Here is a 22,689-nt window from a genome sequence, read left to right as displayed (position 1 = left end):
CTCCTTTCCTAAATATTCCCAAAAATCCAGCCTGGACATTTTTTGATCCAGGATGGATGCATTGCTAAATATTCCCAAAAATCCAATCTGGACCTTCTTTCCTAAATATTCCCTAAAATCCAAGCTGGATCTCCTCAGTGAAGTATTGCTGAAAATCTGACCTGGGATTTGTGGGGTCCAGGATGGACACGTTGATGGATATTCCCTAAAATCCAATTTGGAATTCTTTTCCTAAATATTCCCAAAAATCCAGCCTGGACATTTTTTGATCCAGGATGGATGCATTGCTAAATATTCCCAAAAATCCAATCCATAACATTTTTCTAAATTTTCCCTAAAATCCAGCCTGGAACTCTTTTCCTAAATATTCCCAAAAATCCAATCCGTAACATTTTTTCTAAATTTTCTCTAAAATCCAGCTTGGGACTCCTTTCCTAAATATTCCCCAAAATCCAGCCTGGACCTTTTTTGATCCAGGATGGACCCATTGCTAAATATTCCCAAAAATCCAACCCAAAACTCTTTTCCTAAATATTCCCAAAAATCCAGCCTGGATCTCCTTTCCTAAATATTCCCAAAAATCCAGCCTGGGCCTTCTTTGATCCAGAATGGATGTGTTGCTAAATATTCCCAAAAATCCAATCTGTAACTCCTTTTCTAAATTTTCCCTAAAATCCAGCTTGGGACTCCTTTCCTAAATATTCCCAAAAATCCAGTTTGGAACTCCCTAAATATTCCCAAGAGTCCAGCTGGATATTTTTTGATCCAGGATGGATGCATTGCTAAATATTCCCAAAAATCCAACCTGGAAATCTTTTCCTAAATGTTCCCTAAAATTCACCCTGGAACTCCTTTCCTAAATATTCCCTAAAATCCAGCTTGGAACTCCTTTCCTAAATATTCCCAAAAATCCAGCCTGGACCTTGTTTGATCCATGATGGATAAGTTGCTAAATATTCCCAAAAAACCAACCTGGAACTCCTTTCCTAAATATTCCCAAAAAACCAACCTGGAACTCCTTTCCTAAATGTTCCCTAAAATCCAACCTGGAACTCCTTTCCTAAATATTCCCTAAAATTCAGCCTGGAACTCCTTTTCTAAATATTCCCTGAAATCCAGCCTGGAACTCCTTTCCTAAATCCTCCCAAAAATCCAGCCTGGATATTTTTTGATCCAGGATGGATGCATTGCTAAATATTCCCAAACAAACCAATCTGGACCTTCTTTCCTAAATATTCCCAAAAAACCAACCTGGAACTCCTTTCCTAAATATTCCCTAAAATCCAACCTGGAACTCCTTTCCTAAATGTTCCCTAAAATCCAGCCTGGATCTCCTTTCCTAAATATTCCCAAGAGTCCAGCCTGGATATTTTTTGATCCAGGATGGATGTGTTGCTGAATATTCCCAAAAAATCCAACCCAGAACTCTTTTCCTAAATATTCCCTAAAATCCATCCTGGAACTCCTTTCCTAAATATTCCCTAAAATCCAGCCTGCGTCTGTTTTGATCCAGGATGGATGCATTGCTAAATATTCCCAAAAATCCAATCTGGAACTCCTTTCCTAAATTTTCCCTAAAATCCAGGCTTGAACTCCTTCCCTAAATATTCCCAAAAGTCCAGCCTGGATATTTTTTGATCCAGGATGGATGCATTGCTAAATATTCCCAAAATCCAGCGTGGAACTCTTTTTCTAAATTTTCCCTAAAATCCAATCTGGAACTCCTTTCGTAAATATTCCCAAAAATCCAACCTGGATCTCCTTGGCTAAATATTCCTGAAAATCTAACCTGGGATTTGTGGAGTCCAGGATGGACACGTTGGTGAATATTCCCTAAAATCCAATTTGGAATTCTTTTCCTAAATATTTCCCAAAATCCAGCTTGGGACTCCTTTCCTAAATATTCCCTAAAACTCAACCTGGAACTCCTAAATATTCCCAAAATCCAGCCTGGGCCTGTTTTGATCCAGGATGGATGCATTGCTAAATATTCCCAAAAATCCAACCCAGAACTCTTTTCCTAAATATTCCCTAAAATCCAGCTTGGAACTCCTTTCCTAAATATTCCCTAAAACTCAACCTGGAACTCCTAAATATTCCCGAAAATCCAACCTGGACCTTCTTTGCTAATTATTCCCTAAAATCCAGCCTGGACCTCCCTCATTCCCGGAAAGACACCATGCTAAATATTCCCAAAAATCCTGCTTGGACATTGCTAAATACAAAACAAATATTTCAATTTCATGTTTAAATGGATAAATATTCCCTGAAATCCAGCCTGGAACTCCTTTCCTAAATATTCCCAAAAATCCATCCTGGAACTCCTTTCCTAAATATTCCCAAAAATCCAGTTTGGAACTCCCTAAATATTCCCAAAAATCCAGCCTGGACCCATTTTGATCCAGGATGGATACGTTGCTAAATATTCCCAAAAATCCAATCTGGACCTTCTTTCCTAAATATTCCCTAAAATCCAACCTGGAACTCCTGTGCTAAGTATTCCTGAAAATCTGACCTGGGATTTGTGGAGTCCAGGATGGACACGTTGATGAATATTCCCTAAAATTCAACCTGGAATTCTTTTTCTAAATTTTCCCTAAAATCCAGCTTGGAATTCCTTTCCTAAATATTCCCTAAAACTCAACCTGGAACTCCTAAATATTCCCAAAAATCCAGCCTGGACCCATTTTGATCCAGGATGGATACATTGCTAAATATTCCCAAAAATCCAATCTGGACCTTCTTTCCTAAATATTCCCTAAAATTCAACCTGGAACTCTTTTTCTAAATTTTCCCTAAAATCCAATCTGGAACTCCTTTCCTAAATATTCCCTAAAATCCAGCCTGGAACTCCTTTCCTAAATATTCCCAAAAATCCAGCTTGGAACTCCTTTCCTAAATATTCCCAAAAATCCAGCCTGGATCTTTTTTGATCCAGGATGGACACATTGATGAATATTCCGAAAAATCCAGCCTGGAACTCCTTTCCTAAATATTCCCAAAAATCCAGTTTGGAACTCCCTAAATATTCCCAAGAGTCCAGCCTGGATATTTTTTTATGCAGTATGGATGCATTGCTAAATATTCCCAAAAATCCAGCCTGGACCTTCTTTCCTAAATATTCCCTAAAATCCAAGCTGGATCTCCTTGGCTAAGTATTCCTGAAAATCTAACCTGGGATTTGTGGAGTCCAGGATGGAAACGTTGATGGATATTCCCTAAAATCCAACCTGGAAATCTTTTCCTAAATGTTCCCTAAAATTCAACCTGGAACTCCTTTCCTAAATATTCCCAAAAATCCAACCTGGAATTCCTTTCCTAAATATTCCCAAAAATCCAGCCTGGACATTTTTTGATCAAGGATGGACATGTTGCTAAATATTCCAAAAAATCCAACCTGGACCTTCTTTGCTAAATATTCCCAAAAATCCAATCTGGAACTCCTTTCCTAAATATTCCCAAAAATCCAGTTTGGAACTCCCTAAATATTCCCAAGAGTCCAGCCTGGATATTTTTTGATCCAGGATGGATACATTGCTAAATATTCCCAAAAATCCAACCTGGAACTCCTTGGTGAAGTATTGCTGAAAATCTGACCTGGGATTTGTGGAGTCCAGGATGGACACGTTGATGGATATTCCCTAAAATTCAATCTGGAATTCCTTTCCTAAATATTCCCAAAAATCCAGCCTGGACATTTTTCGATCCAGGATGGATACGTTGCTAAATATTCCCAAAAATCCAACCTGGAAATCTTTTCCTAAATGTTCCCTAAAATTCAGCCTGGAACTCCTTTCCTAAATATTCCCAAAAATCCAGCCTGGACATTTTTTGATCAAGGATGGACCCGTTGCTGAATATTCCCAAAAATCCAACCTGGAATTCTTTTTCTAAATTTTCCCTAAAATCCAGCTTGGAATTCCTTTCCTAAATATTCCCTAAAATCCAATCTGGAACTCCTTTCCTAAATATTCCCCAAAATTCAACCTGGATCTCCTTTCCTAAATATTCCCAAAAATCCAGCTTGGACATTTTTCGATCCAGGATGGACATGTTGCTAAATATTCCCAAAAATCCAGCTTGGAACTCCTTTCCTAAATCTTCCCAAAAATGCAGCCTGGAATTCCTTTCCTAAATATTCCCAAAATCCAGCCTGGACCTTTTTTGATCCATGGTGGATAAGTTGCTAAATATTCCCAAAAATCCAACCTAGAACTCTTTTTCTAAATGTTCCCTAAAATTCAGCCTGGAATTCCTTTCCTAAATATTCCCTAAAATCCAGCCTGGACCTCCCTCATTCCCGGAAGGACACCATGCTAAATATTCCCAAAAATCCTGCTTGGACATTGCTAAATACAAAACAAATATTTCAATTTCATGTTTAAATGGATAAATATTCCCTGAAATCCAGCCTGGAACTCCTTTCCTAAATATTCCCTAAAATCCAGCCTGGAACTCCTTTCCTAAATATTCCCAAAAATCCCACCTGGAACTCTTTTCCTAAATGTTCCCTAAAATCCAGCCTGGAACTCCTTCCCTAAATATTCCCAAAAGTCCAGCCTGGACCTTTTTTGATCTAGAATGGACCCGTTGCTGAATATTCCCAAAAATCCAACCCAAAATTCTTTTCCTAAATATTCCCTAAAGCCCATCTTGGAATTCCTTTCCTAAATATTCCCAAAAATCCAACCTGGAACTCTTTTTCTAAATTTTCCCTAAAATCTAATCTGGAACTCCTTTCCTAAATATTCCGTAAAATCCAGCCTGGACCCATTTTGATCCAGGATGGACCCGTTGCTAAATATTCCCAAAAATCCAACCTGGACATTAATAAATATTCCCAAAAATCCAACCTGGACCTTCTTTGCTAATTATTCCCAAAAATCCAGCCTGGAACTCTTTTCCTAAATATTCCCTAAAACTGAACCTGGAACTCCTAAATATTCTCTAAAATCCAGCCTGGACCTTCTTTCCTAAATATTCCCAGAAATCCAGCCTGGACCTCCCTCATTCCAGGATGGACACCATGCTAAATATTCCCAAAAATCCTGCCTGGACATTGCTAAATACAAAACAAATATTTCCATTTCATGTTTAAATGGATAAATATTCCCTAAAATCCAGCCTGGAACTCCTTTCCTAAATATTCCCCAAAATCCATCCTGGAATTCCTTTCCTAAATATTCCCAAAAATCCAGCTTGGAACTCCTTTCCTAAATATTCCCAAAAATCCAGCTTGGAACTCCTTTCCTAAATATTCCCTAAAATTCAACCTGGAATTCCTTTCCTAAATATTCCCAAAAATCCAGCCTGGGCCTTTTTTGATCCAGGATGGATGCATTGCTAAATATTCCCAAAAATCCAACCTGGAACTCTTTTTCTAAATATTCCCAAAAATCCAATCTGGACCTTCTTTCCTAAATATTCCCCAAAATCCAACCTGGATCTCCTCCGCTAAGTATTGCTGAAAATCTGACCTGGGATTTGTGGAGTCCAGGATGGACACGTTGATGGATATTCCCAAAAATCCAACCTGGAACTCTTTTTCTAAATTTTCCCTAAAATCTGATCTGGAACTCCTTTCCTAAATGTTCCCTAAAATCCAGTCTGGAACTCCTAAATATTCCCAAAAATCCAGCCTGGACCCATTTTGATCCAGAATGGATGTGCTGCTAAATATTCCCAAAAATCCTGCTTGGACATTGCTAAATACAAAACAAATATTTCAATTTCATGTTTAAATGGATAAATATTCCCTAAAATCCAGCCTGGAACTACTTTCCAAAATATTCTCTAAAATCCAGCCTGGAACTCCTTTCCTAAATATTCTCTAAAATTCATGCTGGAACTCCTTTCCTAAATATTCCCAAAAATTCAACCTGGAATTCCTAAATATTCCCAAAAATCCAGCCTGGACCTCCCTCATTCCCGGAAGGACACCATGCTAAATATTCCCAAAAATCCTGCCTGGACATTGCTAAATACAAAACAAATATTTCAATTTCATGTTTAAATGGATAAATATTCCCTGAAATCCAGCCTGGAACTCCTTTCCTAAATATTCCCTAAAATCCTTCTTGGAACTCCTTTCCTAAATATTCCCTAACATTCAAGCTGGAATTCCTTTCCTAAATATTCCCAAAACTCCAGCCTGGACCTTTTTTGATCCAGGATGGATGCATTGCTAAATATTCCCAAAAATCCAATCTGGAACTCTTTTTCTAAATTTTCCCTAAAATCCAACGTGGAATTCCTTTCCTAAATATTCCCAAAAATCCAGCCTGGATATTTTTTGATCCAGGATGGATGTGTTGCTAAATATTCCCAAACATCCAATCTGGACCTTCTTTCCTAAATATTCCCTAAAATTCAACCTGGAATTCTTTTTCTAAATTTTCCCTAAAATCCAATCTGGAACTCCTTTCCTAAATATTCCCTAAAATCCAGCCTGGAACTCCTTTCCTAAATATTCCCTAAAACTCAACCTGGAATTCCTAAATATTCCCAAAAATCCAGCCTGGACCCATTTTGATCCAGGATGGATGCATTGCTAAATATTCCCAAAAATCCAATCTGGAACTCTTTTCTTAAATGTTCCCTAAAATCCAATCTGGACCTTCTTTCCTAAATATTCCCTAAAATCCAAGCTGGATCTCCTTGGCTAAGTATTCCTGAAAATCTGACCTGGGATTTGTGGAGTCCAGAATGGACATGTAATGAATATTCCCTAAAATTCAGCCTGGAACTCCTTTCCTAAATATTCCCCAAAATCCAGCCTGGAACTCCTTTCCTAAATATTCCCTAAAACTCCAACCTGGAACTGCTAAATATTCCCAAAAATCCAGCCTGGACATTTTTCGATCCAGGATGGACCCGTTGCTGAATATTCCCAACAATCCAACCTGGAATTCCTTTCCTAAATATTCCCTAAAATCCAATCTGGACCTTCTTTCCTAAATATTCCCCAAAATTCAACCTGGATCTCCTTTCCTAAATATTCCCAAAACTCCAGCCTGGGCCTGTTTTGATCCAGAATGGACATGTTGCTAAATATTCCCAAAAATCCAATCTGGAACTCCTTTCCTAAATGTTTCCTAAAATCCAGCCTGGAATGCCTTTCCTAAATATTTCCTAAAACTCAACCTGGAACTCCTAAATATTCCCAAAAATCCAGCCTGGACATTTTTTGATCCAGGATGGATGCATTGCTAAATATTCCCAAAAATCCAGCCTGAACCTCCCTCATTCCCGGAAGGACACCATGCTAAATATTCCCAAAAATCCTGCTTGGACATTGCTAAATACAAAACAAATATTTCAATGTCATGTTTAAATGGATAAATATTCCCTGAAATCCAGCCTGGAACTCCTTTCCTAAATATTCCCCAAAATCCCACCTGGAACTCCTTTCCTAAATATTCCCAAAAGTCCAGCCTGGATATTTTTTGATCCAGGATGGAGGCATTGCTAAATATTCCCAAACATCCAATCTGGACCTTCTTTCCTAAATATTCCCTAAAATTCAACCTGGAATTCTTTTTCTAAATTTTCCCTAAAATCCAATCTGGAACTCCTTTCCTAAATATTCCCTAAAATCCAGCCTGGAATGCCTTTCCTAAATATTCCCTAAAACTCAACCTGGAATTCCTAAATATTCCCAAAAATCCAGCCTGGGCCCATTTTGATCCAGAATGGATGTGTTGCTAAATATTCCTAAAAATCCAACCTGGACCTTCTTTCCTAAATATTCCCTAAAACTCAACCTGGAATTCCTAAATATTCCCAAAAATCCAGCCTGGACCCATTTTGATCCAGAATGGATGCATTGCTAAATATTCCCAAAAATCCTGCTTGCACATTGCTAAATATAAACCAAATATTTCAATTTCATGTTTAAATGGATAAATATTCCCTGAAATCCAGCCTGAAACTCCTTTCCTAAATATTCCCCAAAATTCAACCTGGATCTCCTTTCTTAAATATTCCCAAAAATCCAGCCTGAAACTACTTTCCTAAATATTCCCTAAAATCCAGTCTGGAATTCCTTTCCTAAATATTCCCAAAAATCCAGCCTGGACCCATGTTGATCCAGAATGGATGTGCTGCTAAATATTCCCAAAAATCCTGCTTGGACATTGCTAAATACCAAACAAATATTTCAATTTCATGTTTAAATGGATAAATATTCCCTGAAATCCAGCCCAGACTGACCCAAATTTCCGGGAATGTTGCCGTCCATTCCCAGGGCTCGGAGCGGGATGTGGTGGCCACGGTGGAGCGGGAATTTGGGAAGTTGGAATCCTTCATCAGCCAGGTCCTGGATGAAGCCGTCGTCACCAAGGAGCTCTGGAAATCCCTGGGATGCAAATTCACCGTGAGAACCAAGGGAATTGGGGTGGGTTGGGAATTGGATAAGGGTGAGGAATTTGGTATGGATTGGGAATTTGATAAGGATGAGGAATTTGGTATGGAGGGAATTTGATAAGGATCAGGAATTTGGTATGGATTGGGAATTGGATAAGGATGAGGAATTTGGTATGGATTGGGAATTTGATGAGGATGAAGAGTTTGGTATGGATTGGGAATTTGATAAGGATCAGGAATTAGATATGGATCAAGAATTCAATATGGATCAGGAATTGGAAGTGGATTGGGAATTTGGTATGGATTGGGAATTTGATAAGGATGAGGAATTTGGCATGGATTGGGAATTGGATAAGGATCAGGAATTAGATATGGATCAGGAATTTGATAAGGATGAGGAATTTGGTATGGATTGGGAATTTGCTATGGATCCAGGAATTGAGGATTGAAGTTGATGTAGCAGAGCTGGGTGGAAGAGTTAGAGAAACTCAGTGGGGATTTTAATGTTGAGTTTTGTGTCCAGTGGTGCCACTGAAACCCTGAGTCAGAGGGAGTTTAATGTGGATCGGGAATTTCGTATGGATCAGGAATTTGAGGCTGGAATTCAGCAGAGCAGAGCTGGGTGGAAAGGCTGGAGGAATTCCCTCAGGTTTCAAAGCTGAGTTTGTGTCCCAAATGTGTCACTGTCACTGGAACCCCGAGCCAGAGGGAATTTCATATGGATTGGGAATTTGATATGGATCAGGAATTTGGTATGGATCAGGAATTTGATTTTGACTGGGAATTTGATATGGATGTGATGTGGATTTTATGTGGATCAAGGAACTGAGGTTGATGGAGCCAGAGGGAATTTGGTACGGACTGGGAATTTGATACGGACTGGGAATTTGATATGGATTGGGAATTTGATATGGATTGGGAATTTGATATGGATTGGGAATTTGAGGCTGGAATTCGATGGAGCAGAGCTGGGTGGAAGAGCTGGGGGAGCTCAGTGGGGCCAAGTGTGTTCCTGTCACTGGAACCGGCTGATCCCTGCGGGAATTCCTGCCTGGAATTCCACATCCTCTCCCAATCCCGGTTTTCCCCGCTGCTCCAGGACGTGCTGTGTGTCCCTTAGAGGACAGGAATTCCTGCCTGGAATTCCACATCCTCTCCCAATCCCGGTTTTCCCCGCTGCTCCAGGACGTGCTGTGTGTCCCTGAGAGGACAGGAATTCCTGCCTGGAATTCCACATGCTCTCCCAATCCCGGTTTTTCCCAATCCCAATCTATGTCAAATTCCTGATCCTTATCAAACTCCCAGTCCATAGCAAATTCCTCATCCATATCAAATTCTTGATCCATATCAAATTCCCAGACCACTTCAAATTCCCGATCCACACCAAATTCCCAATCCACACCAAATTCCAGGATGTGCTGTGTGTCCCCGAGAGGACAGGAATTCCTGCCTGGAATTCCACATCCTCTCCCAATCCTGGTTTTTCCCAATCCCAATCTATGTCAAATTCCTGATCCTTATCAAACTCCCAGTCCATAGCAAATTCCTCATCCACTTCAAATTCCTGATCCACACCAAATTCCCAATCCACACCAAATTCCAGGATGTGCTGTGTGTCCCCGAGAGGACAGGAATTCCTGCCTGGAATTCCTGCCTGGAATTCCTCATCCTCTCCCAATCCCGATTTTTCCCAATCCCAATCTATGTCAAATTCCTGATCCTTATCAAACTCCCAGTCCATAGCAAATTCCTCATCCACATCAAATTCCCAGACCACACCAAATTCCCAATCCACACCAAATTCCAGGACGTGCTGTGTGTTCCCGAGAGGAGGCTCCTGGAGGACAGCCGGAACCTTCCCATCGCGTCCGGCGCCGCCCGCTCCGAGCGGCTCCTGCTCTTCGACGACGTCCTGGTGCTCATCCAGGTGAGCCCGGGATCCTCCTGGGAAGGGGGGCACGGATAAATGGGAAAAAATTCCCGTGGGATGGCAGAATTCACAGGGATTTCCATAGGGATGGGGGTAAAATTCCGGGTTTTTTTGATGTTGGACTCACAGCTGAGTTTGGCTGTTGGGAAAAGTTGGGAGAACTTTTCAGATCCATCTGTGTGTGGTTGGCTCTGGAAAATAAAGGAAATCTGGGAAGGAGTCGAGGAGATCCACAGGACATTTTCCCAGGAAATGTGGATTGTCCACCATCACAGGCACCTTTTGAGTGGTCCACACCATTTTGGCCCCTGGTTATCCCAAGGGATTTGATGGATCAAGGTTGACATTCCATGGGATCCCACGCATTGGAATAAACGGGATTTTCCATGTTTGTGCCACATCTGCAGATTTGGAGGTGGTTTTGGGGCTGTTTTGGGAATTTTGGGGTGTGGGGGTTTGTTCCCATGAGGGAATTCCAGCTTGGATCACGCTGGTGGCTGGGATGGGAACGCGGGATCAGCAAATCCATGGAATTATCTCCATGTTCAATCCATGATTTCCATCTGTGTCTCACCTGCTCCTGCTGACCTTTATGGAGCTTTGGGAATTCCAACGGAATTGGGATTGGCTTGATTGGGAATTTTGATGTCCCTTCCTTTTCTGGTCTCCCCAACCTGGGAAAACACAGTGGAATTCCTTGGAAAACTCCATCCCACCAGGCAGCAGCTCTGTGTGAACACCTGGATGGGAGGCAGGGAAAAGAGATGAGAAATTAAAATTTTCCTTTTATTCCAATCTTCGAAATTTGTTTTGCTTGGGTGCTGCTGATCCCAAAAGTGACTCCTTAAATTTGGGATTTCTGGGATATTTCTGGTGTTGCCACCTGGAGTCCGAATCCTAAATAATTCCCAGAATGGATTGGATGGAAAGGGAGCTCAAAGATGATCCATTCCCACCCCATTCCATGGTTCCAGGTTGCTTCAAGTCTTGTCCAACCTTTCCTTGGATACTTCCAGGGATGGGCAACCACAAATCTCTGGGAATATTGGCCGGAATGATTTGGGAATGTTGCCATGGGATAGGGGAGGAATTCCTGTGGAGATCAGGGTCGTGTGGGAATGTTTTACTCCTGGATGTGGCCATGGAATTTTGGAAGAGCTTTAGGAGTGTTCAAACGAGATCTTCCCTCCTTTCCTGGTGGCTTTTCCATCTCCAGGGTCTCTCCTCCCGATTTGGGATGGGTGGACCTTCAAAAAGTTGGGAATTTGTGCTGCCCCTCCAGCTCTGCCATTCCATGGATGTTTCCAGCAGTAACAGGAGCATCTTCCCCCTTTTTTTTTCCAGGGAAACAGCTTCCAGAGTTTTGATCTGAAGCTGGTGTGGGTGGATGAAAACTGCGGAGAGAAATCGGCTCCGGGACTGTGAGTGAGAAATTCCCACTGGGGGTGAAATCAAAGGAATAAAAATGTTCAGGTCGATGGGAAAGTGATCCAAAGCTTTGTCCCGTCTCCTTTCCGAGCCGTGGGATTGGGATGTGGATAATGGGATCTTTGCTGCCAGATTGAAATCCCAGAATTTCTGAGGTTGGAAAAGCCCCTCTGGGATCATCAAATCCAACCTGTGTCCCATCCCCACCTTGTTCCCAGCCCGGAATTCCTTGGACACCTCCAGGGACGGGCACTCCAAACCTCCCCGGGCAATTCCAAAGCCTGACCACGTTTTTCCATAAAAAAATTCCTGCTGTTGTCCAACCTGACCTTCCCCCGGCACAACCTGAGGCTGTTCCCTCTCATCCCATTCGTTGCCGATGAATCCCAAAATTCGTCACTCCAGCCCTGGAGAACTTGAGATGTCTCCAGAAGAACCACCTGGGAAAGCACCAGGATCTCCAGGAGGGGAATGGGAAGAGCTGATGGATTGGGAATTGTGTTTTCCATCCTTTTTTTTTCCCCCTCCCAGGCACAGCCTACGCATCACAACCCCGGAGGAGACCTTCGTCCTCTCCACCAAGGACCCTCAGGCCAAGGTCAGGCCTTGGGATTTTCCCATCTCTTTATTATTTCAAACTGGATAATCATTCTGGTGAGGGTGGGCTGGGATTTCCGGCTCCTTTTCCAAAAGAATCCGGGATTAGGTGGCCAGAGGTGGCTCAGAGTTGATGGCTGGTGAGGAGTGAGGAATTCTGGTGGGAACCCATCGGTTCCTTGCCGCTTTTCCTGAAGGACAGGCCTGTCCCGTAGGTAAATCAACTTGAAATTTGTATTTCTTTTTTTTTTTTCATATCCAAGCGGAATTTTTCCCTGTTTTTCAACACCCAAGTGGAAATTCCTCCCTCCCAGCCTTGCTGCAGTTTCCACCTTCCAGGAGAGGCCCTGTGGGAGCTGCAGCCGGGCTTTGATGGGAACCCATGATCTCCTCGCCGCTTTCCCGCCGTTGTCTCCCGTTGGTTTTCCCGGGATTTGTGCCCACCGCGCGTTCTCCGTGCCCGCAGGCCGTGTGGAGGTGGAAGCTGGAGCAGGCCGTGCGCCAGGCGCTCAACGGGAAGCGCGATTTCCCTCTCTGGGGCCGCAGCGGGGAGGGCAGCGAGGCCCCGGCCCGGCGCTTCTTCAGCTACGGCTTCCGCATGGAGGGGCGGCTCCGCGGCGCCACCTACGAGGGAGAGTGGCTCTGGGGGAAGCCCCACGGCAAGTAAGGAACCTTCTGGGCACCTTTTCCAAGTGGGAATAAGGTGGGAAGCACCTTTTGGGCCTCTTTTCCAAGTGGGAGTGAGGTTGGAAGTGTTGGCTTGGTGTTTCCGTGAAGGTTGGAAAAGATCTCCAAGGTCAGCCCAAACTTCTCCAGGTCGCTCTTGAAGGAGCTGCTCCTTTCTGGGCAGGCTCAGGGTGGCCACCTACAAGGGCAAGTGGCTCTGGGAAGGAATCTTCTGGGCACCTTTTCCAAGTGGGAATAAGGTTGGAAGTGGTTGTTTGGAGTTTCTGTGAAGGTTGGGAAAGATCTCCAAGGTCAACCCAAACTTCTCCAGGTCACTTTTGAAGGAGCTGCTCCTTTCTTGGCAGGTTCTACGGGGCCACCTACGAGGGAGAGTGGCTCTGGGGGAAGCCCCATGGCAAGTAAGGAACTTTTTGGGCTCCTTTTCCAAGCGGGAATAAGGTTGGAAGTGTTGGTTTGGAGTTTCTGTGAAGGTTGGGAGAGATCTCCAGGTCACTCATGAAGGGGCTGCTCCTTTCTGGGCATGCTCAGAGTAACCACCCATGAGGGAGAGTGGCTCTGGGAAGGAATCTTCTGGGCACCTTTTCCAAGTGGGAAAAAGGTGGGAAGTGCTTGGAGTTTCCATGAAGGTTGGAAAAGATCTCCAAGGTCAGCCCAAACTTCTCCTGAACATGAAGGGGCTGCTCCTTTTCTTAGTGGGCTCATGGGGACCACCTATGAGGGCAAGTGGCTCTGGGAAGGAACCTTCTGGGCACCTTTTCCAAGTGGGAATGAGGTTGGAAGAGCTGGTTTGGTGTTTCTGTGAAAGTTAGGAAAGATCTCCAAGGTCAGCCCAAACTTCTCCAGGTCCCTCATGAAGGGGCTGCTCCTTTCTGGGCAGGCTCAGAGTAACCACCCATGAGGGTGAGTGGCTCTGGGAAGGAACCTTCTGGGCACCTTTTCCAAGTGGGAATATGGTTGGAAGTGGTGGTTTGGAGTTGCTGTGAAGGTTGGGAAAGATCTCCAAGGTCAACCTAAACTTCTCCAGGTCACTTTTGAAGGAGCTGCTCCTTTTCTTAGTGGGCTCATGGGGACCACCTATGAGGGCAAGTGGCTCTGGGAAGGAACCTTCTGGGCACCTTTTCCAAGTGGGAATAAGGTGGGAAGCACCTTTTGGACCACTTTTCCAAGTGGGAATAGAGTTGGAAGTGTTGGTTTGGTGTTTCTGTGTAGGTTAGGAGAGATCTCCAGGTCACTCATGAAGGGTCTGCTCCTTTCTGGGCATGCTCAGAGTAACCACTTATGACGATGAGTGGCTCTGGGAAGAACCTTCTAGGCCTCTTTTCCAGGTTGGACTAAGGTTGGAAGTGCTGGTCTGGCATTTCCGTGAAGGTTGGAGAAGACCTCCAAGGTCAGCCCAAACCTCTCCAGGTCACTTTTGAAGGAGCTGCTCCTTTTCTGAGTGGGCTCATGGGGACCACCTATGAGGGCAAGTGGCTCTGGGAAGGAACCTTCTGGGCACCTTTTCCAAGTGGGAATAGGGTTGGAAGTGGTTGTTTGGTGTTTCTGTGAAGGTTGGGAGAGATCTCCAAGGTCAGCCCAAACTTCTCCAGGTCACTCGTGAAGGGGCTGCCCCCTTCTGGGCATGCTCAGAGTAACCACCCATGAGGGAGAGTGGCTCTGGGAAGGAACCTTCTGGGCACCTTTTCCAAGTGGGAATGAGGTTGGAAGTGGTCGGTTGGTGTTCCTGTGAAGGTTGGGAATGATCTCCAAGGTCAACCTAAACTTCTCCTGAACATGAAGGGGCTGCTCCTTTTCTGAGTGGGCTCATGGGGACCACCTATGAGGGCAAGTGGCTCTGGGAAGGAACCTTCTGGGCACCTTTTCCAACTGGGAATAAGGTTGGAAGTGTTTGGAGTTTCCGTGAAGGTTGGGAAAGATCTCCAAGGTCAACCTAAACTTCTCCAGGTCCCTCATGAAGGGGCTGCTCCTTTTCTTAGTGGGCTCATGGGGACCACCTATGAGGGTGAGTGGCTCTGGGAAGGAACCCTCTGGGCACCTTTTCCAAGTGGGAATAAGGTTGGAAGTGGTCGGTTGGTGTTCCTGTGAAGGTTGGGAAAGATCTCCAAGGTCAACCCAAACTTCTCCAGGTCCCTCCTGAAGGGGCTGCTCCTTTTCTGGGCAGACTCCACTGATGAGGGAGAGTGGCTCTGGGGGAAAGAACCTTTTAGGCCTTTTCTCCAAGTGGGAATAAGGTTGGAAGTGTTGGTTTGGCGTTTCCGTGAAGGTTGGGAATGATCTCCAAGCTCACTCAGCCACCTCACCAAGGGTTTGCTCCTTTTTTTTTTTGGCACTTCCAGGGTGCGGTTAAGGTCAAAATTTGATTCTTATTGATGTTGTGGATGTGAATCCAGGTCTGTGATTCCCACCTCACCATTCCCAGAGGGAATTCTGGCCTTGAGGGCAGGCTTAGCAAAGAGTTCTAAAACTTGGGATTTATTGTGGGTGTCTTATCCGTGGTTTATGGATTAAACCCTAAATGCCATTTTTAAAAACGTGGTGTTGGTCACGCTGAGGGTGCTGCATGAGCTGGTGCCTCCACTTAGGATTTAGGCTTGGTCTGAAATCAAGATCTCAGCCCGGGGTGTGGAAATCTCACCCTCACGATGAGGAAAATCCCCAAGAAAAACCCTTTGGGGAGAATTTTATTGATATATTTTATTTATATTTTTTTAAAATTTTATTCTCCGCTAGCAAAATCTCTTTGAGCTTTATCAAACTTGAACATCCAGATTTTTATCCCAGGAATTAAGAAAAGCTTAAATCTAAAAGGAGCTCAAAGGGAGAAATGTTCAATAAATCCAAGTTAAAGTGAAGGAATGTCTGTAAATCAAAAGTTCCCGACCAAAATTTCTTGGAAATAGGATAGAGAACACTCTGGGTCTTTTTGGGAAGAAACCTGGAATATGACCAAGCTCCTCAGCCACCAAAACACTGGGAAATTTCGTTTTCCATGAGTTTTGCACAGTTTGCTCTGGAAGGAAAAAGGATGGAGAGAAACTCACTTTGAGAGAGCCTTAAAATAATGAAAGAATCTAGAATATAAATGGCTTGGAAGGGAGAATTTTATTTATATATTTTATTTATATTTTTTTTAAATTTTGTTCTCCACTAGCAAAATCTCTTTGAGCTTTATCAAACTTGAGCATCCAGATTTTTATCCCAGGAATTAAGAAAAGCTGAAATCCAAAAGGAGCTCAAAGGGGGAAATGTTCAATAAATCCAAGTTAAAGTGAGAGAATGTCTGTAAATCAAAAGTTCCTGACCAAAATTTCTTGGAAATAGGATAGAGAACACTCTGGGTCTTTTTGGGAAGAAACCTGGGATATGACCAAGCTCCTCAGCCACCAAAACACTGGGAAATTTTGTTTTCCATGAGTTATCCACTCATGAGTTTGCTCTGGAAGGAAAAAGGATGGAGAGAAACTCACTTTGAGAGACCCTTAAAATAATGAAAGAATCTAGAATATAAATGGCTTGGAAGGGATTTGAGTCCAATTCCAGCCCCAAATCCAAAATATTCCGTGAAAATCCTGAATATTCCATGGAAGAGATTGTGCCGTGCCCTGGAGCAGCCTCAGAGGAGCATTTAGGGAGGAGACCTTGGGCTCATCCCCACCTTCACTCCCTCAAATCCATCTCCTGCTTTTTCTCCTCTCCTGCCTTCGGGCTGGAAAACCGGGATCAATCCAAACCTCTCCTGCCCGTGGAGTGACTTGGGTGAGGCATCCCGGGAGATTTGTGGCAGAATTCAGGGAATTCTGTTCAGTTCCTTGGATTCGAGTTCCCTTCTCCCTCCTGGAATTCCTTTTGTTGCTGGAAGGTTCCAGAGCAGCTTCCTGGCCTCGGTGGCTGCTCTGGGATTTCCGAGGGAGGAGCGAGTGGGCAGAGCTGTGGGAGTGGGAATTTGGGCTCTTGGGCAAAAACATCGGCATTCTCCAGCTCCATTCCGCCCGTCCTGGAATTCCAGAGTTCTCCAGTGCCTGTCCTGGAATTCCAGAGTTCTCCAGTGCCTGTCCTGGAATTCCAGAGTTCTCCAGTGCCTGTCCTGGAATTCCAGAGTTCTCCAGTGCCTGACCTGGAATTCCAGAGTTCTCCAGTGCCTGTCCTGGAATTCCAGAGTTCTCCAGTGCCTGTCCTGGAATTCCAGAGTTCTCCAGTGCCTGTCCTGGAATTCCAGAGTTCTCCAGTGCCTGACCTGGAATTCCAGAGTTCTCCAGTGCCTGTCCTGGAATTCCAGAGTTCTCCAGTGCCTGTCCTGGAATTCCAGAGTTCTCCAGTGCCTGTCCTGGAATTCCAGAGTTCTCCAGTGCCTGTCCTGGAATTTGGGGTGACCTGGGCTGGGAGAGGGCCAGACTCCCACTCATGTGTGGCCTAAACATCCTTGTGCCTGGAGCAGACATGAAATTATGGAATATCCTGAGTGGGAAGGGCTCACGGATCCCAACCACCCCACCCTGTCCAACCTCCTGGAGCAGCCTTGGGATTGTGCCCATTCCCTGGGGAATGTTCAGCTCCCGACACCCTCTGGGGGAAGAATTTTTCCCTAAAATCCAACCTAAACCTGGCCCAGCTCCCGCTGTTCCCTCACCCCTTTGGCTGCTCCCCTTTGCCACTCAGACCCGCAAAGCCAGAGGAGATTTCATTTTAAATTAAAATTAAAACATTGAAATTTCAAACACCTCCAAGGAGAACTTGGAGCAGAGCCACTCTCGCGGAGGAGTTTGAAACAACAGCCTGGGCGAAAGTCAAACAGCCTCCTCACGGTTTTGGTGTTGCACCATCTCCTGGCAAACCGACCCACAGGAGGTTTGGATTGATTGTTGGGAAAGAATTCCTGGCTGGGAATGTGGGGAGGGGCTGGGATGGAATTCCCAGAGAAGCTGTGGCTGCCCCTGGATCCATGGAAGGGCCCAAGGCCAGGTTGGATCACCCTCGAACTGTGGGAAATGTCTCTGGCACGGGGTTGGAACTTTTTAAGATCCCATCCAACCCCAAAAATTCCAGGGTTCCATGATTTTGAATCGTTCCAGTTTGGATTTTGGGGCAAAGCAGCCGAGCTCAGCATCAGCACGGAGGGAAAATATTCCAGCATTCCCTGAGGGGTTCCAAAGCCTTGGAGCCCAGCTCCAAAAGAGCCCAGAATTCCTAAAATCTCTGAAATTCCCTCAGCCTAATTCCCAGCTTTTATTCCAAGCTCTAAACCCATTTAAGCTCAATTTGGGCAGGAATTCCTGGCTGGGAGGATGGGGAGGGGCTGGGATGGAATTCTTAGAGAAGTGGCTGCCCCTGGATCCCTGGCAGTGCCCAAGGCCAGGTTGGACAGGGTTTGGATCACCTGGGACAGTGGGAGGTGTCCCTGCCCATGGGGTTGGAACTGGATGTTCCTGAAGATCCCATGCAACCCCAAAAATTCCATGATTTTCAGTTGTTCCCGTTGGGATTTTGATGCAAAGCAGCCGAGGTCAGCATCAGCACAGGAGGAAAATATTCCAACATTCCCTGAGGGATTCCAAAGCCTTGGCCGCCAGCTCCAAAAGAACCCCAAATTCCTCAAATCCCTGATATTTCCTCAGCCTAATTCCCAGCTTTTATTCCAAGCTCAAGATCCATTTAAGCTCAATTTGGGCAGGAATTCCTGGCTGGGAGGGTGGGGAGGGGCTGGGATGGAATTCCCAGAGCAGCTGTGGCTGCCCCTGGATCCCTGGCAGTGCCCAAGGCCAGGTTGGACACTTGGAGCACCTGGGACAGTGGGAAGTGTTCCTGGCATGGAGTTGGAACTGGATGTTCCTGAAGATCCCATGCAACCCCAAAAATTCCATGATTTTCAGTTTTTTCCGTTGGGATTTTGGGGCAAAGCAGACGAGCTCAGCATCAGCACGGAGGGAAAATATTCCATCATCCCCTGAAGGATTCCAAAGCCTTGGAGCCCAGCTCCAAAAAGAGCCCTGAATTCCTCAAATCCCCAATACTCCCTCAGCCTAATTCCCAGCTTTTATTCCAAGTTCAAGATCCATTTAAACTCAATTTGGGCAGGAATTCCTGGCTGGGATGGAATTCCCAGAGCAGCTGTGGCTGCCCCTGGATCCCTGGCAGTGCCCAAGGCCAGGCTGGACACTTGGAGCACCCTGGGACAGTGGGAGGTGTCCCTGCCCATGGGATGAGAGATCTTGAAGGTCCTTCCAAGCCAAAGCATCCCAGGATTTTGTGATTCCATTGTGTCCGGCTGGGGAATGTGCGGGATGGGATTTTCTGGGCTGCGGCCGGAATTGGAGCTCTCAGTGGGATTCCGGGAGGGAGGGAAATCACTGCGGGGCCGGGCAGGAATTTTCCTGGCATTGCCCGTTCCCGGCTCTCCTGGCTGTGGGATCAGCTCCTGGAATCCCTTTCCCGCCCCCACAGAACATGGGATGAGCGATCCCTTGGGAATGGTTTTCCTGGCTGTTTTCCCGCTGGAATTCCAGGCTGTGGTGTCACCGTGCCCACGGGGATGTGCCCGGCTGGAACTGGATTAATCCCTGTCATTAATTCAGGATCAGCAGCTGGATTAATCCCTGTCATTAATTCAGGAACTGCAGCTGGATTAATCCCTGTCATTAATTCAGGATCAGCAGCTGGATTAATCCCTGTCATTAATTCAGGAACCGCTGCTGGATTAATCCCTGTCATTAATTCAGGATCAGCAGCTGGATTAATCCCTGTCATTAATTCAGGAACTGCAGCTGGATTAATCCCTGTCATTAATTCAGGAACTGCAGCTGGATTAATCCCTGTCATTAATTCAGGAACCGCTGCTGGATTAATCCCTGTCATTAATTCAGGAACTGCAGCTGGATTAATCCCTGTCATTAATTCAGGAACCGCTGCTGGATTAATCCCTGTCATTAATTCAGGAACTGCAGCTGGATTAATCCCTGTCATTAATTCAGGATCAGCTGCTGGATTAATCCCTGTCATTAATTCAGGATCAGCTGCTGGATTAATCCCTGTCATTAATTCAGGATCAGCTGCTGGATTAATCCCTGTCATTAATTCAGGGTCAGCTGCTGGATTAATCCCTGTCATTAATTCAGGAACCGCAGCTGGATTAATCCCTGTCATTAATTCAGGGTCAGCTGCTGGATTAATCCCTGTCATTAATTCAGGGTCAGCTGCTGGATTAATCCCTGTCATTAATTCAGGATCAGCTGCTGGATTAATCCCTGTCATTAATTCAGGATCAGCAGCTGGATTAATCCTTGTCATTAATTCAGGAACTGCAGCTGGATTAATCCCTGTCATTAATTCAGGAACCGCTGCTGGATTAATCCCTGTCATTAATTCAGGAACTGCAGCTGGATTAATCCCTGTCATTAATTCAGGATCAGCTGCTGGATTAATCCCTGTCATTAATTCAGGATCAGCTGCTGGATTAATCCCTGTCATTAATTCAGGATCAGCAGCTGGATTAATCCCTGTCATTAATTCAGGATCAGCTGCTGGATTAATCCCTGTCATTAATTCAGGAACTGCAGCTGGATTAATCCCTGTCATTAATTCAGGATCAGCAGCTGGATTAATCCCTGTCATTAAATCAGGATCAGCTGCTGGATTAATCCCTGTCATTAATTCAGGAACCGCAGCTGGATTAATCCCTGTCATTAATTCAGGATCAGCAGCTGGATTAATCCCTGTCATTAATTCAGGAACTGCAGCTGGATTAATCCCTGTCATTAATTCAGGAACCGCAGCTGGATTAATCCCTGTCATTAATTCAGGAACTGCAGCTGGATTAATCCCTGTCATTAATTCAGGAACCGCAGCTGGATTAATCCCTGTCATTAATTCAGGATCAGCAGCTGGATTAATCCCTGTCATTAATTCAGGATCAGCTGCTGGATTAATCCCTGTCATTAATTCAGGAATCGCAGCTGGATTAATCCCTGTCATTAATTCAGGAACCGCAGCTGGATTAATCCCTGTCATTAATTCAGGAACCGCAGCTGGATTAATCCCTGTCATTAATTCAGGAACTGCAGCTGGATTAATCCCTGTCATTAATTCAGGATCAGCTGCTGGATTAATCCCTGTCATTAATTCAGGAACCGCAGCTGGATTAATCCCTGTCATTAATTCAGGATTAATTACAAGCTCCCAAAGGCACGAGGCAGCACCTCCGGAAAATACTTTTGGGATTAGGGAATGGAATGGATTCTTCCCACTCAGCCCATAAAACATTATGGGATTAAATCCATAATCCTGCTGGAAGCCAAGGCCTGGGGGTGCCTTTTGTGCCTCTGTGCTCCGAGGAACATTTTGGTTGTTTGCCGTAAATTCTTGGAATGTTTTGGGTCGGAAAGAACTTTGGGAAAGATCCAATCCTTTTGGGCACCTCCCAAGCTCCATCCGAGCCGGTGTGAATGTTTGGGCTGGGCTTTGGCAGGAGCTGTTTTTTCCATGTGGGAATGTCGTGGTGTCTTCCAGGGGGACGCTCAAGTGGCGCGATGGACGCAACCACGTCGGAGATTTCCGGGAGGGCCTGGAGCACGGGTAAGCCTCGGGAAAACGGGGACGTTCCCCCCTCTGAAATTCAAATGGAATGGTTCCTTCCAGAGGGTGGGACCTGGAGGGAGGGGACTGGCACTGACTCGCCCTCGAATTTAAAAATTTGAGAATTTTTAAATTCTCGAAATCTGTGAGGATTTATTCCTAGGAAGTGTCTTAAAGTTATTTTTGGATGCCTTTAAAACCTCGCTTAAATGAGGTTTTTTTTCTTCGAGATTTAAGAAAGCAATCCATGAAATTGAAGTATTATTCATCTCAATTTTATTGGAAATAGGACTTTAGGATTCCTCACTTTAATGAGTTTTTTTCTTCGAGATTTAAGAAACCAATCCATGAAATTCAAGTATTATTTATCTCAATTTTATTGGAAATAGGACTTTAGGATTCCTCACTTTAATGAGTTTTTTCTTCAAGATTTAAGGTATCAATCGTTGAAATTCAAGTATTATTTATCTCAATTTTATTGGAAATAGGACTTTAGGATTCCTCACTTTAATGAGTTTTTTCTTCAAGATTTAAGAAACCAATCCATGAAATTGAAGTATTATTTATCTCAATTTTATTGGAAATAGGACTTTAGGATTCCTCACTTTAATGAGTTTTTTCTTCGAGATTTAAGAAACCAATCCATGAAATTCAAGTATTATTCATCTCAATTTTATTGGAAATAGGACTTTAGGATTCCTCACTTTAATGAGTTTTTTCTTCGAGATTTAAGAAACCAATCCATGAAATTCAAGTATTATTCATCTCAATTTTATTGGAAATAGGACTTTAGGATTCCTGACTTTAATGAGTTTTTTTCTTCGAGATTTAAGAAAGCAATCCATGAAATTCAAGTATTATTCATCTCAATTTTATTGGAAATAGGACTTTAGGATTCCTCACTTTAATGAGTTTTTTTCTTCGAGATTTAAGAAACCAATCCATGAAATTCCAGTATTATTCATCTCAATTTTATTGGAAATAGGACTTTAGGATTCCTCACTTTAATGAGTTTTTTCTTCAAGATTTAAGGTATCAATCGTTGAAATTCAAGTATTATTCATCTCAATTTTATTGGAAATAGGACTTTAGGATTCCTCACTTTAATGAGTTTTTTT

The 22,689-nt window shown here is 44.2% G+C and overlaps 1 protein-coding gene across 8 annotated transcripts in view; it reads left to right on the top strand.

Annotated features, from left to right (window-relative positions):
- Nucleotides 1–22,689, top strand: part of ALS2CL (ALS2 C-terminal like) — a 146,607-nt gene that overhangs the window by 50,191 nt on the left and 73,727 nt on the right. For all 8 annotated transcript variants that reach the window (XM_074536117.1, XM_074536024.1, XM_074535982.1 and 5 more), the window contains 6 exons: nt 8,246–8,374; nt 10,172–10,291; nt 11,639–11,715; nt 12,254–12,320; nt 12,786–12,982; nt 21,506–21,571. In XM_074536117.1, the coding sequence (XP_074392218.1) occupies nt 8,246–8,374; nt 10,172–10,291; nt 11,639–11,715; nt 12,254–12,320; nt 12,786–12,982; nt 21,506–21,571 (656 nt within the window). The remainder of the gene's footprint in view (nt 1–8,245; nt 8,375–10,171; nt 10,292–11,638; nt 11,716–12,253; nt 12,321–12,785; nt 12,983–21,505; nt 21,572–22,689) is intronic.

Source organism: Zonotrichia albicollis, chromosome 1 (genome assembly GCF_047830755.1).
Source record: "Zonotrichia albicollis isolate bZonAlb1 chromosome 1, bZonAlb1.hap1, whole genome shotgun sequence".
Classification (NCBI taxonomy): Eukaryota; Metazoa; Chordata; class Aves; order Passeriformes; family Passerellidae; genus Zonotrichia; species Zonotrichia albicollis.
This window is presented reverse-complemented; position numbering and strand designations above follow the sequence as displayed.